The sequence below is a fragment of the Conger conger genome, chromosome 12 (assembly GCF_963514075.1).
Source record: "Conger conger chromosome 12, fConCon1.1, whole genome shotgun sequence".
Classification (NCBI taxonomy): Eukaryota; Metazoa; Chordata; class Actinopteri; order Anguilliformes; family Congridae; genus Conger; species Conger conger.
Genome location: NC_083771.1, coordinates 4256754 through 4274500, shown reverse-complemented (window position 1 = coordinate 4274500; position 17747 = coordinate 4256754). Strand labels below are relative to the sequence as shown.

Sequence of the window (17747 nt, the reverse complement as noted above, 5' to 3'; positions counted from 1 at the left end):
AATAAATTGGACCTTGGGATTCCCAGGCTGGCTGCAGGGTTGGCGATGGTAATTGGGATGGACAGCGCATCAGCTTTTCAGCCTGATTTCAGCCTGCACGTCCAAACAGCGCACTTATAGTGCACTTGGAGGTCTAAACTGCATAGCACATATCCAAACTTAAATGCTTCAAGGAATGAAATAGTTTGTCTATATGTTAGATCTTACATGTTTGTTTTGTTGTACATTGCTCTGGATAAGATCACCTAATGCCAAATGCCACTAATGTAATGTAATGTTTTTCATACTGCAAGTGCAACTGTGGCTGTGCTGATTCTTTTTGGTAATTGGGAATGTCTATTGTGGTATGTAGGACCTAAAAAGAAAGAAAGAAAGTATAAAAAAATAAATGAATAGCCAGTCAATGGTGGTGATGCACACAAGGCTGAGGACAAGGCAAACTTGAAAAAAAACCCTTATGCTAGTAACTTGTATCTAAAAATAAATTATTACTGCATAGTCCTGTAAACCAATGTACTGTGTAATTGCCATAAAGGGAACTCATTTAATCTAAAAACCACAGGGCTTCGTAGTGAACCAGTAATGCCTCATTGAAGTGTTCTCATTGATTGAACTTGTTGTTGAACTGCAGGAAGGTAGAATGGTGGGGTGCGAATCGAAAAACACTCAAAAAAACAACTCAAAGGGTCTCCTTACACGTCTGCTATATCCTTGGCTCATGAATGGTGCAAGGAGCAGGAGATGGTACTGTTGTGTGTTCACACGCACGCATTATGGCGGGAATAGCACTTCCAGTGTGTCCAATTACCGCGAGTCTCCTATATTTCACACAGCCGCAGGAGTGGTGCATGAAGCAGCAGTTTTGTTCATTGAAGAATTGACTCGACCAACCAATTTTATTTTGCTGTCATCGATGATGAATGCACTTGCTAAAGATTGGATCTGTGAAGCTTCACAAAGAAAAATAAATAAATAAAATAAAACTGTCCCATGGTTAGCCACTGTACAGGCATATGCAAATTGAGAAAACGAGAGGTGTCACAGGAAAGTTGTGTTTTCCAGGCTGGAGGTAAGGGTTATAAGATCAATGAGCTTTAAATGAGTAAAATATGACAGACAGAGAATATGTTTTAAAAAAGCGAGTTATGAAATCGACTGAGGAATGTCATGAGCTATGCAACTTTCTATGAAAAAAGCTGTTGTAGTTCAATTAATCTATACATCGATATTCTGATCTATTTAATGATTAATTGACATGGAATCATTCATGCATGTACTCTGCTAGTGCCTCGTTAAAAAGGCTAGCATTGCAACACCTTAAGATCAATGCCTGTAGAGCAGTACATCAATTGAAATATGGATTTGCATACTGCTTATTCGTTTATCGGACTTCTGTTTCAGTACTATTCTTGAATGGTGTGCCTACTGTCATATCATAGCAAACAGACCCCGCATACAGTGTGGGTCACCTGACTAATTTGTGTCCAGCATTAAAGAAAATACATAAAACACAAATCAGTATAAAACTGATGCATAATTTAACATTAGTTTCCAAAAATTAGTGTAAACTTAATTATGCATTCTTTGACTCAAGAACAACCCCTGTGTGTAAATTAATCTACATACATTATTTTTGTGTATGTGAGAGTTTCATAGCTGATTCTGCATCTCTATAACAACCACCGCCTCCACACTTAAGTCATCACAAAAGATTTTGCTGACAGGTGAATATATAAACTGCACGAGTTGTACCAATTAAGTCAGAATTCATAAAACAGTGCAAACTTCAGTGTCTTTAACCTACTATAGATAATATTTTATTTATATTTTATCTGCAAACAAACAGCGGGAATGAAAGACATTTTATTCTGCATATCTAAATCAGCCAACGCCTCCACACTTACATTATGTCATGACAAAAGACTTCTTTTGAATGTACCCTTGAAACTACTGCAGTGGAATGCAGCCAGAAAATCAATACGAGGGCTCTGTTAGAATATACAAATCAGAGAAAGAAATTACTCATAACCCGTGTTCTCAAACTTTTTATCTAACTTACTGTAATAAGTCTGTTTCCATTATTACTGAATATGGATTATACCGAATAATAAGTCTGTTTCCATTATTACTGAATATGGATTATACCGGATACTCCCTCCTGCCTGGCCTATGCTACTCCCCCTGCCACCAAACATTTCGCCAGTTAAATTTGACTGCCCTTGCTCTCACAGCCACTTTTGAGTGAATCTCTACCTGCTGGCTGGATGATGTGGCACTGGCTTTCCAACTTGGTCAATTAAGTGAGCCTGTAGCCTAGTGGCTAAGGTACATGACTGGAGAAGCCTGTAGCCTAGTGGCTAAGGTACATGACTGGGGCAGCCTGTAGCCTAGTGGTTAATGTACATGACTGGGGCAGCCTGTAGCCTAGTGGCTAAGGTACATGACTGGGGCAGCCTATAGCCTAGTGGTTAATGTACATGACTGGGGCAGCCTGTAGCCTCGTGGTTAATGTACATGACTAGGACCCACAAGTCTGGTGGATCCATCCCCACAATAAGATCCACATAGCTGTTGGGTCCTTGAACAAAGCTCTTAACCCCACATTGCTCTGCTTGTCCCCTGCTTAGTCTAGCAAGCTTGTCCCCAGATTTTCCCCTTTAAGTCACTTTGGATAAACGTGTCAGCTGAATTAGATATAATAATAATAATGACAATGAACTCTTCCGCTGTTCTTTCCATGCTGGATTGGGCTGGTGGATTTGTACTGTAGCTTGCTTGCGTGTTGCTGAACTCCCTGTGTGCCTTGCTGTTTATGGAGTAGTGAGTGAGGTCTGTGAGAGAGCCTGTGAGGTCATGTCTGTTATTCTGCTATTTTGACTTATTTTAATAAATTAAAATAATACAAACTACATTGGAAATGATACAGTATGTGCCACACACCTACCAAACAGCTTGACTGTAAAATTGCTTTTTGCTCCACCAATGACCTCTCCCACTCCCACGACTGTAGACCTATGTCTGGAACTCTCTGGAATTATTTGGTCAGGTCACCGAACCGTTCTTATCTGCAGAAATGTATTCTACCTCAGTTATTTATTTGAACTGATTTTATTTGAGGAAATCAGTCTGTCTGTCTCTGCTAATTCAGTGCCTCACTGTGTTATCCTGCTGCTTCTGTTTCTCTGGCAATGTTTAGTCTTAACTCCACAATGTTTTGCTAATACTGTTGACTTTGCCATAAGAAATTGTATTGGTGTTCTCCATTTGAATGTTAGAGGTCTTATGACCAAATTACGTTTACTTAAAGGTACAATAGGTAATTTCGGACTTCAAACCCTCAAGAGACAAGAGACAAACTGCAGCAACAAATACACTCAAACCACAACACTGTTTTTCCCACCCCTTCCCTGTGAACGTGCTGATGTTGGAACCAATTTTCAACCAATACGCTTGAATTATTGTACAGCTATACAATGTTTTGGTACAGAGTGCCGGCAAGGGCATATTTTGAAACCAAAATTTAAGGACTATATGCACAGGGAGAGGATGAGTCATCATGTCAGTGAGCCTTTTTCATTGATAGGAAGGGTTTTACAATGGTCATGTAAGAATGTTTTAACACAAAAATCTTTAAAATCTGGACCGGAATTACGCATCCTAAAATTATTGTATTGTCTGAATTGTGGTTGAACATATCTGTAACAGTGTAATCCATGTGAAAGATTAGAATGTATTGCAAACAGATCATAGACGAACTGGCAAGGGTGGTGGTGTGGCCGTATATACTGTAAATCGTCACTCAAGGTTAACATCTTACTATCTGGATCCTTACCTAAGCAATTTTTATTATTTGCACGTCATAGAGTTCTCAGAAAATGTGTCTTCACACTATCCCCAAATCTCTTGACTGAATTTGTTAATGATTACTTCATCATTCACTAATAATTTATAAATTAATAATAAAGGATCATTATTATAAAGTGTTACCAAATGTATTGAGTCTGAGGTCTTGGTGACATGAATTGGGACTGGTTAACTTCTTCTGATAAGCTAAAAGATCTGTGTGAGGCAATCAACTCTTTATTTATATAGCATTTCTACATAGAAGGTTACAACGTGCTTCACAAAGAACCAAAAACATGAATAAGTGCAAAATAGATTAATGTTGATGCACCTACCAGACAAAACTATGAAAACCCTGAAAATTCCTCCCTCGTTGATCTGATGCATACAGACCGCCTGCAGAAGTTCACAACTACTGGGAACTTTCCTAATGACACAAGTGATCATTATGTTACAAGTTTTTCTCTGTGATTTATAATTGGGATATTCTAAGGCTGATTCCTGACATCAAACTGCAATGAAAATACTTTCAATCCCTGTTTTTAATCTGTCTCCTGACAATCCAGCCCCCTTGAGAAGACTCAGGAGTAAAGGGAGAGATAATTTGCGGTTCTCCCAAGACCTTGCCGTTTCATTACATCATAGAAATGCCCGTTTGGGCCATTGGAACAGATTTGCATGGCTAGAAATAAAAGTGCCCGTCGTATTTGGAAATCAAAAACAGAATTGTGCCTGTTTAGCACTACCAAACATTTAAATGACTCCAAAAAGGCTCTCAAATATTTTTTCCTTGCCAGAAATAATAACCTTCCATTTGAGATTTCACTCACATCGTCCAAGTCTTTTGCGAATAAATCTGACATGGTGAATCACTTTAATCAGTACTTTATACTTGAGTTTCTTTATGAACTAAATTTCCCCAGTCTTCTATTTGTCCTGTGGTGAAAGAAAACAAAGCTACTTGTGTTACTTGTGCTGAGGTGCACAAGGCTCTGCCTGCCAGTGAAAGAGGTAAATCATCAGGTCCTGGTATGCCCAAGCCTCATATGTTAAACTGAAGCTGACACAATAACAATGACTCACATTTTCAATCTCTAACTCTAAACCAATCTGGAAGTGGGCTCAAGTTCTTCTACTTCACACAGGTGGAGATCCTTCAAATTTGAATAACTACAGACCTATTTCCAAATGATCTGCCTTAGCAAAGACCGTTGAGAGGCTCATAAACTCACAGCTAAGATTACATTAATACATTAATGGCGTTTGGCAGATGCTCTTATCCAGAGCAACGTACAGTTGATTAGACTAAGCAGGAGACAATCCTCCCCTGGAGGGTTAAGGGCCTTGCTCAAGGGCCCAACAGCTGTGTAGATTTTATTGTATGCTACACCAGGGATCCAACAGCCGACCTTGCGGGTCCAAGTCATGTACCTAAACCACTACGCTACAGGCCAGCCTTGTAGTTTTTGTCAGAAAACCAATCAGGTTTTAGATCAGGTCACACCATCACTTTCACAGTCATGAAAGTTGTTAATGATGTGAACCCAGGATCTTCTTGTTGTGAGGCAACTGTGCCACCCACTGCACCACTGTATATTCATTGATGGTCTGAAATCCTGTTTATTGAATGTCAAAAGACTTTGTTTTTGACCTCAGGGCTCAATCCTGACTCCCATTTTCTCCAGTATTTACAAACATAACCTCGATGATGGCAATTGTGGACTCAAAAGGTTATGCAGATGACACTGTTTTGTACTCAAGTTAGAGCATCTAAAATCCAGTCTGCTTTTAATACCCTGCATGAAAATCTAACTCAGCTTCGACTTGTGCTGAATGCTGATAAGAACAAGCTTATTATTTTTCTCACACAAGGCCTCTTGCTCCAATAACACAACCCATTATGGCAGCAAATAACTGACACATTGAACATGTTACTAGCTACAAGAACCTAGGAGTCTGGCTGGATAATGACCTTAACTTCAAGTAATTGACAAAAATGTTAAGCTTGCCTTTGTTTATCGAACAAAAAATCCCACTTTTCTCAATACAATTGGCAAAGACTAATTTCCTCTGCCTTCATGCCAGTTCTAGACTACCGTGACATTATTTACAGTATATGCACGGCCCAGACTCAGCCCATTGACCAATGAAGTCAGCACTGTGTCCTGAATCAGAAATTACACTGGAACTCATTGGCCACCAGAAGACTGATAAGCTTGTACATTTCTACTTACAAATCTATTATTGGTAAACTGCCATTTTGCTTGACCACCCTCCAAATATCCACTATTGCCTACAGTTTAAGATACCAGTCCTGTATTCTTCTTTAAAGTCCCCAGAATCAGAACTGTCTCTGGTAAAAAGGCATTTGACTTTGCTTTGCTTCCTGATCCTGGAATAATCTCCAGTCAAAGCTTCAGTTTGAACACGTTATTCCTTTAAATGAGTTCAAACTAAATATTCACAGGCTTATGCAAGATGTGTGCTCCTGTTGCTGATCTTGATGGTGACTTAACTTTTCTACTTTATATTTCTGTTGTATTGTATCTTTTAGGTGTTTACTGTGAAACATGCCTGCCCATTTTGGTCAGGTCTCCCTAAGATTTAGAATCTCAATGGGACAACGGTAAAATAAAGGCTGAATAAAATAAATTTATAGTAGCAACATTATATTTTCGCATGGTGTATCTTAGCTGCATTTAGCATGCTAGAAATGTGTGACACCCATGAATGCAGTTAGATATTTTTATGACTGCCTGATTAACCAGACTCATGACTTTTTCACTGAAGAGAACCCTGTACCTCTGGTGCCATATCATGCACTAAGTAAAGCACACATTATTAACATCAGTCTAGATTAATCCAGAAAGGTTGGTTTGATCAAATTTCCGTTTGCCCTTAAAGATGTTTGGTGCTTTTGATTAAATCCTATTCTATGCCTTTTAATCCAAAAAGCCCTTTGGTTTTGTTCAGGTTTCTCAGGCTGAGCTTACAGGAACTCACAGGCAACCATCAATGTTTTATGAAAGTCAGATTTTTCTTGTTAATTTTGGCCTTCACCAATGGGCTGATGGGCTTCAACAGTGACTGTTGGGCACTGTTTACCTTCACATATACAGACTGGATTTCTTGCTTGCTCTTTGTTTCTATTTATGTCTGTTTCATTATTTTTAAAAATCTATTCACTTATTTATTATATGTTTTATGCTTCTGTGAGGCACTTTGTGAATGTGTTCCTGAAAAGTGCCATATAAATAAACTTTACGTACTGACTCTCTTTCCCATGTGAATCTCAGTGTGTAAAATCTCACTCTCCCCCCTCTCCTCCCTCAGGGCCCCTGCGGGTGGTGGTGCCCACGGAGTCGGTGTCGACCCACCTGGGGGACACGGCCCTGCTGCGCTGTGAGGTGACGGGGGAGCCCATGCCCGTGGTGCACTGGCAGAAGAACCGCGAGGACCTGCCCTCCGCCGCCGCCGCCCCGGAGGGCCGCCTGGTGGTGCTGCCCTCGGGCTCCCTGCAGGTCAGCCGGGTGCAGCCGCCCGACTCCGCCACCTACCGCTGCCTCGCCGAGAACCCCGGCAGCTCCCGCACCGGCAACGACGCCGAGCTCCGAGTGCTGCCAGGTAGGCTTCAGCTCCTACGGCATTCACTGCCAGGTAGGCTTCAGCTCCTACGGCATTCACTGCCAGGTAGGCTTCAGCTCCTACGGCATTCACTGCCAGGTAGGCTTCAGCTCCTACGGCATTCACTGCCAGGTAGGCTTCAGCTCCTACGGCATTCACTGCCAGGTAGGCTTCAGCTCCTACGGCATTCACTGCCAGGTAGGCTTCAGCTCCTACGGCATTCACTGCCAGGTAGGCTTCAGCTCCTACGGCATTCACTGCCAGGTAGGCTTCAGCTCCCACGGCATTCACTGCCAGGTAGGCTTCAGCTCCTACGGCATTCACTGCCAGGTAGGCTTCAGCTCCTACGGCATTCACTGCCAGGTAGGCTTCAGCTCCTACGGCATTCACTGCCAGGTAGGCTTCAGCTCCTACGGCATTCACTGCCAGGTAGGCTTCAGCTCCTACGGCATTCACTGCCAGGTAGGCTTCAGCTCCTACGGCATTCACTGCCAGGTAGGCTTCAGCTCCTACGGCATTCACTGCCAGGTAGGCTTCAGCTCCTACGGCATTCACTGCCAGGTAGGCTTCAGCTCCTACGGCATTCACTGCCAGGTAGGCTTCAGCTCCTACGGCATTCACTGCCAGGTAGGCTTCAGCTCCCACGGCATTCACTGCCAGGTAGGCTTCAGCTCCCACGGCATTCACTGCCAGGTAGGCTTCAGCTCCTACGGCATTCACTGCCAGGTAGGCTTCAGCTCCTACGGCATTCACTGCCAGGTAGGCTTCAGCTCCTACGGCATTCACTGCCAGGTAGGCTTCAGCTCCTACGGCATTCACTGCCAGGTAGGCTTCAGCTCCTACGGCATTCACTGCCAGGTAGGCTTCAGCTCCTACGGCATTCACTGCCAGGTAGGCTTCAGCTCCTACGGCATTCACTGCCAGGTAGGCTTCAGCTCCCACGGCATTCACTGCCAGGTAGGCTTCAGCTCCTACGGCATTCACTGCCAGGTAGGCTTCAGCTCCTACGGCATTCACTGCCAGGTAGGCTTCAGCTCCTACGGCATTCACTGCCAGGTAGGCTTCAGCTCCTACGGCATTCACTGCCAGGTAGGCTTCAGCTCCTACGGCATTCACTGCCAGGTAGGCTTCAGCTCCTACGGCATTCACTGCCAGGTAGGCTTCAGCTCCTACGGCATTCACTGCCAGGTAGGCTGCCCGTGTCCATGTTAGCCCTGGAGCTTCAGCTCGTGTCGGCCATGTTAGTGCAGGAGGTGCTGTGAGAGGGGTCATCAGGCAGCCGGAGGGTTGCCGGTTCAATCACCTGCCTTGGGTGTGTCGGAGTGTCCCTGACTCCCAACCCCCAACTGCTCCTGATGAGCTGATTGGTGCCTATCACCATCAGTGTGTGTGTGTGTGTGTGTGTGTGTGTGTTTGAGTGAGAGAGAGAGTGTGTGTGTGTGTGTGTGTGTGTGTGTGTGTGTGTGTGTGTGTGTGTGTGTGTGTGTGTGTGAATGGATGAATGAGAGGCGTTAAGTTGTAAAGCGCTTTGGATAAATGCAGAAAATGTAGTAAATGCAGTCAGTGTAACATATCGCCCCCACACCTCACGTCTTTTGTCTCTACCTTTGCCATACAAATAAATGCAAGTGTTAATTTTGTAGATATTTCTGAGCAAAGAAGAAAAATAACATACTTTTATCCAAAGGGTGTATGTGTGTGTGTGTGTGTGTGTGTGTACTGTATTTGCCTCTGCCATCGATTTAGGAGTGCGGATAAGCACAAGCTGTCCTGCGCAGCACATGATGCCAAGCACTTCTTATCACACTGTAGTTCTCAAATCAGGTTTGCCCAGATAGAGTCAGAGGAAGACACCAGTACTAAAACAATCGTTCCCAACCCTTCTCCTCGCTAATGAAGGTGACAGCTGAGAACAGTGCTGAGAACAGGTGTAGGAAATCATGACACATCCTTTTGAGGAAAAATACAACTCATTAAACAAAATATTCTTCTCTGACCAATTGGTTTAAAAGAATATCATTTACCATTTATATACCCATTCATATTCTTTCATATTCTAGCTCATTAGATGCATTGTTTATGTTATACAGCCTTACATCTTTATGAAGGATGTGGAGGGTTTTGGAGGGCACTCTATGCGATGTTGCGTCTTACACAGACAAGTGGCACTTACTGCCAAATGACCACGGACTGAAAGTAATGGATGAACTTTGCTGAAAAGAAACATCCATCCATTATCTTAACCCGCTTATCCTGAACAGGGTCGCAGGGGGGCTGGTGCCTATCCCAGCATACATTGGGCAAAAGGCAGGAATACACCCTGGACAGGTTGCCAGTCCACACACCATTCACTCACACCTATGGGCAATTTAGACTCTCCAATCAGCCTATCCTGCATGTCTTTGGACTGTGGGAGGAAACCAGAGTACCCGGAGGAAACCCACGCAAACACGGGGAGAACATGCAAACTCCGCACGGAGAGGCCCCGGCCGACGGAGATTCGAACCCAGGACCTTCTTGCTGTGAGGCGGCTGTGCTACCCACTACACCATCCATGCCGCCGAAAAGAAACATAATAAACCATTTATATGGATTTCATTCACTTTCAGCTAGTATCACATTCACTTTGTAAAGGAAGCTTCACTGAATGGAAGACGCAAGTGAAACATTTTTCAGAAGCACACAGTATGTTTTGACCTTGGCTCAGGGTGAATGACCACCAGCTGCTCTCGGTTGATGTGAATTTCACTGTTTGACCAGACCGCTTTCTCAAGGTTTCGGACAAAAAGATGAAATGAGAATGAATGTGGCCTCATCGTGTTTCGCCTCATTAGACACTTTTTTTTTGGTAGCAGGTATGTCATCATACATGCACATAAAATCATTTATTATCACTTAATAGAATAGAATAGCTTTATTGTCATTGCACAGTACAGAGCAACGAAATTACAGTTGACAGTTTCATCCCATCCAAGAAACATACAGAGGCCATTTCGTGGCCAACATGGGGAGGGAGACAGGAGCAGGAGAACTATCATTAGATAAGAAAGAAACAATGGGGGGAGATGAGGGAAAAAAATACAACTCCCCAGAGCAGCTGTCTGCATACCATCCAGGAGAGTAGAAATCGGCTGTCCAAGGCCGAAGCGGGGGAGCCAATGAAGATAAGCTTGTTTGGGTTAGGCCGACTCTGCAGTTTTCTGCCTACCTTAAAGTCTCACTGGTTCTCTCGGTCCAAATTAGCCGAATGTGATGGCCCATTCCGAGTCGTTCCAATCCACTTCTCCAAGTCGTTATCCTTGCGAGTGAGGCGATGCAGTTCGCCTATCGCTTGAGTCTGAGTGTTCATGATCCGATACATTCCCTCAAAGACGGGCAGCTTCTCAATTGCCATAACTGCTGCCAACGCCTTTCGAACTTTGCGATAAACCAGGAACCCACCAAATCCAAACAGCAGGAAACATGTTATCATAATCCCAATTATGTAGACGTCTTCAATATCCTCCACGGAAAGGATGGACAGACACACGACCCTCGGTACCTCATACGAGTCCATCATGTATCCGGCTGCATGCGTTCCGTCGGGGCAGGCGGGTTCACCCTTACCCAGTTTTCTCGTCGAGAAAATTTGATCAATTGCATTGAGAGACCAGCTGATCAGATCCATAATTTCAGTTTTCGGAAAGAGATGCAGAGAGAGGCTCAGAGTTACAGGTTCAGACAGAGACTACACAAAGACAAGAGCAAAGCAGGAGAGATAAGGGCAGGGAGAGAAAGAAAATGCGACCGCCTTCGTCGAGAGTAGCAGAATAGCTACTAAAGTAGGGAAGTCACTGTTTTACAACATAAATGAATGAGTATGGATTGCTAAAATGGACAGTGCAGTCTGTAAGTATTTGGACAGTGGTACAATTTCTGTTCTTTTGCATTCCGGCAGATTGGCTTTGAAATGCATATGAGGTTAAAGTGCAGACTGTCACCTTTAATTTGATGGGATTATCTAGCGATCCATGTAGGCATTACATCGCTTGTTATACATGCCCCACCCACCCCACTTTAGGGGACCAAAAGAATTTGGACAGTTGCCTTTTCTTATCTCTTCCTGATTAGTCTGTTGTAGAGCTTTCAGTATCTTGTCTTGATTCTAGGCTTTTGATTTCCTTTGGAGTCTATTATTGCACAGTCAGCACTCTAACCTCTTTCATTCATTGTTTAATTTCAAATTCAATCTGCTGAAGTTCAGAGCCAAAAGAACAGAAATTGCACCACTGTCCAAATACCTGCAGACTGCACTGTATCTAAGTGATTTAGCAGATTGTTTGTTATATTGTTTTTTGCAAAAAAATGTCAAGGTGAGTATAGAGCTTTGTGCAATTAAAAGTGTGAATATAAAGGGCAGAAGCGTGCACCATTGATTCCTCATTTCATGTGCTGACAGGTGCAGTCTGACTGGTTGAATGAACTGCGTGCTCATAACATCGCTTGAATTTCAAGTCTATTCTCATAATGATCCCTCTCTGCTGAGCACATAATCTACACGTTATATTTAAATACCAAATCACGTTTGACCTTGAGTTTTTACAGCTCTTGCTGTACGATGAATCATGCAACATGAAAGTACAGATTAGGTCAATTTCCTGCTGACTAATGAATACAGTAATTTTAAATGCAAGTTTTGGAATGCTACAGTGACTAGTTGAATTTCTGTGCCTGGCTAAGATTCCATTACACACCAGTCTGACATAAATTTCAAAAAATTAATTTCCATACTCAATTTTCAGCTCGAACAGAAGTCTTCAGCTTACAGTTCACTCACCGGATCCTGTCCCCTACCTGAGCTGTTTACATTTCATCTATCTATTGCACCATGCAAAAGTTTTTTTGTTTTTTTTTACCAGTCCAAGTGTAGCATCTGCCCCCTAACATGTCTGCTACAGCAAACTAGCAGAGTGTAATGGAGGGGAAGACTGTGTCTCAAGGGCATGTGTTGTAGGGGTCTCAGAGTGTTAGTAGCTGGCTGTCACATAAATCTCTTGTTAGCCACTAGGCCCTGCGCACCGTGCTCTTGTGAAGGGCAATCAGGCCTGGAGTGAATTGCAGGTCTTCGGGTGAATACTGCTCATGCTGATTCCCCGTGGTGATTGGGGCTGAATTATGTGGTGTGGGTTCGTTGGCCTGAGCAGCTGGTGGCGGAGATGAAATTGAACCCCTATGTGAGCACTGTTGGTGACGCGCGGCCCACAGCTACATTAAATTGCCCCCGAAACCATCTTCCACTCTTCTTTTTCGTCTGCCCGTATCTCCGTCAGACTGTGGGAAGGGACTATTGCGGTTTGAAAGGGGGCAAGGCAATATGACGAAGCTGTAATTGTGTATTGTAATAAAATATTGGAAGTACGGTAAAATTATCAATTAAATTGCAAAAATGGTAGCGCAAAAATACATTTCTGTACAAATATCGGTTTGTGTGCACAAAACCCAAGTATAGTTTTGACTGGTTTTGAGTGCACAATGCATTTTCTCTGTTCTCACTTTTGTATTTCAGCCAGAAATATATGAGTGTGCAATTTGCCTCTGGTCTGTTTAATGAGCAGGGTGCGGACCTCAATTTTGCTCCAAGTGCGTGCACCTACTTAACTAAGCATGTTTTCAAGTCCTAAGCACAGCAGTCTTCATTTCTTTCCTCTTCTTCACTTTTGTAATCATACCATTTAAGCCAAGCGTTCATATTTCATATTTCAAAGTTTGCTGGATCTCTGCCCACACAATCCACTGAATGAAAAAAAAATCTAAATGTGTGATGCAGTTCCTGCCCTTGCAAAGCAAGGCCAAGAAGAGTAATTGGCTCTGTTGAAAGGTGAAATCATTGAGAGCCAATCAGTCTTGAAAGTGGTTGCGATTTGATTAGAGACTCTCTCTGTTTCACAGAGATAAGCATTGTTAGCTAGGAAGCAGAGCTTTCCAACAGATGATTCATTGAAATAATGTCAGAGAATTTTTGAAAAATGGCAGTTGTTGGCATGGGAAGCCATGCATACTTAGTACTTTTTCTTCAGCCAGATGAATAATGTGTATAGATTCCTTTGCTGGGCTGTATATTTAGGGTTTACCTTCACTGATTTAGGGAAATCTATTAAACAGACAGATATTAAATAATGTAGTGTATGTGCTCTGTCACTGCACACCCCAGCACTCAACACACATCTACAAAAGCTAAAGCTTTCATTCCTACTGCAGTGGAGGCCCCGTTCCTTGTGTAATTATAACTAGTGTGAAACAAAGGCAGTAAGTACCAAATGTAAGTACTATGTACGTTTTACAGCCTAACGTAAAAACCCACAAGGTCGGTGGTCCCTTTTGGGACCCACAAGGTCGGTGGTTCGATCCCTGGTGTAGCTGAGCAAGATCCCCTCAGCAAGGCCCTTAACTCCACATTGCTCCCGGGGGAATTGTCTCAGGCTTAGACTAATCAACTGTAAATAACATGTAATGTACTGTAATGTTTCCCCAAATTCTGCCGTTGCCAGTTTTGACTGTAGTGGGGACCTCCACTACACCCATTGGGTCCTAGCATCGCTCAAGGAGGGGGGAGGGCTTTTGCTGCGACACAAGTCATTGAAGGTAATATCTACAGTATGAACGTGCTCCTTGTTTGTGCTCTTTTTGCTGTGCAGAACCCGGAGTGATTCGGGGCCTGGTGTTCCTGCAGAGGCCCATAGGCGTGACAGCCGTCGAAGGAAAAGATGCGGTTCTGGAGTGCTCTGCCTCTGGATTCCCGACCCCCTCATTTTACTGGATGAGGGGCAGTGAAGTGATTGAAACAAGGTCAGTGTAAACAGCCAAGTAAAACACAGGTTTGAATTGCTTCTTGACCGCTCTGCACAGCATGTTCATCGTCCATTTGTGGAGAAATCCACAGCTGGGAAAAAATGTAATGCACTACTGCCAATCAATACACAGAGACTGTAATTTGGTTGATTATCACGGAGACTGTGATTGGGTTAAATATCTCCAATCTGTCTCATATTGGCTTTGTATCGAACTTAACACACAAGCACATACGCGCACACATGCACGCACACACACTTTATTTATAAACAGGTCGGTTTAAGCTCACTGTCTCTTGTCATCAAAGAACACAAAGCCACAAAGTCCTTCCGTATCTTTTTTTTTCTTGCATAATTTATCATATTTAATTGATCTCATTAGGAGTTTTGTTATCATGTTGCTTTCTTTGCATCAAAACCTTTTAGATTGATCATATCATCGTCAATTCAAGTCAATTTCCATGCAAGCTTCATAGCTAGCTGATTTCCCCAAGGGAGCAATAAAGAGGCAGTTGATACAGAATGAAATGCATATGCTCCTGGTCAAATGATGTATATTCCTGAAAATCTGCCGAAGTGACTGCACTGTGACATGGAAAATTCATCACAAGCTTGCGACCAAGCTATCTACCTCACAAGTAGACTGGAAGAAATATTTTGTGCATTTTAGCCTAGAGTGCTAAAGCTTCCGACTTTTCAGGACAATATTTTCTAATAATCACATCAACTCAGAGTGAGGTGAACACCTGCTATCCAGTGATTAACACATACATCAGCTGAGACACAGGGAAATGGTTGAACAGCAAGCGACATGTGTCAAATACATCACACTTCTACGAGCCGCCCTGTAAGCATCTGAGAAATATCCGAGCTGGCAAGTCCCTGGGGTACCCATTGCCGCTACAGTAAGTGCTGTTCTCACATGCTAAGTCGAGTGACTTGAGATCTCTCGAGATTTCCCTGCTTCTGACACTAACTGAAAGGTGTCTTTCAACACTTGAGAAAGGGGAGCTATGTGGTAAAGGATTTTCCCTCAATATCACCTTTTGTGCTGCAGATTTCAAATAATGGGAAATAATGGGTTTTAAAAGACAGCTTTACCAAAATAATTCCCAAGGGCTCCAGTCCATCTTCATTTTAATTTCTCCTAAAGTCAAACCTTTACTGTGAGGAGAGGAAGGGTTAGTGTACGAAAGTTTTTTGGAGAGAAGGAAGTGCAGAAAAGCAAGAATCTGTCTCTCCCAACCTCAACGTAAACAATGTTCCTGAGGTCCACATGAAACCATGGAGACAGTTCTACTAACACAACTTTTCTCCGAGCTAGACGTGTTGGGGAGATTGGGAGATGGCTTAAGCACCCAGGCAAACATCTTATTGAAGATTCAGCTGAGAGGCAATAAGACTCAAGGAGACCTTGAGCAGGTCTGGACCGATCAGACCCTATGTGGTGAATGTATTCGATGCCAAATGTGAGAGGATCAAGGACTCTGGTAGTGTGGTGCCAAATGGTAGACAATTAATCACATTGTTTCTGAGCGTCTCGCAAGTATGTGTGGAGGAGGTCTGACAGAAATCCATACTCTGACTGGCACCTCTGGCTGACTGAAACTCCTGTCTTAAAAAATGGAAGCTAGGCCGTGTTTCCAAGTGCCGAGAAGTCTGGTTGTTTTATTCATGGTTCCTTGGTGGTGGATTCCTAACATCTTCCAGTCCTGAAAAAAAGAGGTTTGAAAGGCTGCAGCTCTGCTGTACCTGTTTGTGAGCTCCTGCATTTGCTTGGTCCTCCAGTAAAACCGTTGCCTCCACAGGTCAAAGAAATTCACCATGCTCGGAGGGAGCAACCTCTTGATCAAAAGTGTAACGGACGATGACACGGGTACCTACACGTGTGTGGCAATCAACAAGAATGAGAACATCAGTGCGTCCTGCGCACTCTCTGTCCTCGGTGAGTATTAGTGTTTTTGCCTCGTCCCTTTACATTGTATAACAGTTATTTAGCTGATGCTTTTATCCAAAGCAACTTACATTATTGGCATTTGGCAGACGCTCTTATCCAGAGCAATGTACCATTGATTAGACTAAGCAGGAGACAATCCTCCCCTGGAGCAATGCAGGGTTAAGGGCCTTGCTCAAGGGCCCAACGGCTGTGCGGATCTTATTGTGGCTACACCGGGATTAGAACCACCGACCTTGTGTGTCCCAGTGGACACTACGCTACAGGCCGCCCACTGCAGTAATACAGTACTTACAGTTCATTAGATTAGGCAGGGGACAATTTCCTCTGGAGTAGTGTGTGTGCGTGTCCATGTGCGTGTGCATGTGTGTGTGCATGTGTGCGTGCGTGTGTGTATTTTTTTTGTCTGAAGGAAAAGGGTAAAACATCACTTTGTCTTCAGAGATATTTTCTCCAAATGCCTTTATTTACCATGCTGTAGTACAGATTCTTGTCCGGTCTTAAACCAGTGGCTGATTATACATGTCATGCTATGATCTACTGTATGATATCCATCATTAAGTCCTCCATTGCTTAATTTGAATATTATAAGCATGACTGTTGTTTTCCATACACATTTTTAAAGGGATAACGCACAGTATAATTGCATTTTCTGTTTCACTTTCACCTGAAAGTAACTGCTGCATTTGTAGCAATGCTTCTAGTACATTCTACTATATATATGTATATGAAATGCCGTGTGAAGATGTTCCTGGGATTGTGTTGTGGTTCTTCAGAAAACACCTGCTTTTGTGTAGTGAGGAGCTCTGTGCGATGCACCTGGGAGAGTTGCTTGTATTGAATCTGCTGTACATTCAATCAGAATGTCTATCACCTTCTTTTTTTTGCAAGTTTCATGAAAGTGTACTGAAGGGTGCAAGCTCATGGCTGCATCTTCTTGTGAGAGCCATCTGTGGACCACTCAAGCGAAGAAAATATTTTTCTCTGTTGTCCCCTGGAAAAAAATAAAGATACCTTGCACTTTTCTTTTTTGCGCAATTTGTCCACAGCATGTTTGATTCTCCGCTGAAGAAGTGTTGAGACGTTCAGAAACCACATACATCCCAGTTCAATAATCACTTACTGAAGATAATTTACCTGTTCATACAGGTCAGCGGCTGACCTGTATGAACCATCGACTCCAAACTGAATTTTTTTTTTTTTAAAGATATTTTTTAGGCCTTTTTCAGCTTTATTGGACAGTATATAGAGACAGGAAGAATGGGGGCGAGAGAGAGGGAAAGACATGCGACAAATTGTCAGACGGTCGGATTCGAACCGTTGAAGTCGCAGCTCACAATGAGCATGCGGTCAGTGTTCTGCAGGCTGCGCCACCGAGACACCCCCTCCAAACTGAATTTAAACTAGGTTTTTACGCACAATGATATTCAGAGCCACTCACCTCACATTTGTACAGGAGTTGGATGAGGCTGTTGAGAAGTAGAGGAAGCTGCACCCCT

The 17747-nt window shown here is 43.2% G+C and overlaps 1 protein-coding gene across 1 annotated transcript in view; it reads left to right on the top strand.

The window, feature by feature from the left end:
* The window catches only part of dcc (DCC netrin 1 receptor), a 263043-nt gene that overhangs the window by 114320 nt on the left and 130976 nt on the right, over positions 1–17747 (top strand). The window contains exons 3-5 of the mRNA XM_061262994.1: positions 7177–7467; positions 14142–14292; positions 16103–16239. Of these exons, the coding sequence (XP_061118978.1) occupies positions 7177–7467; positions 14142–14292; positions 16103–16239 (579 nt within the window). The remainder of the gene's footprint in view (positions 1–7176; positions 7468–14141; positions 14293–16102; positions 16240–17747) is intronic.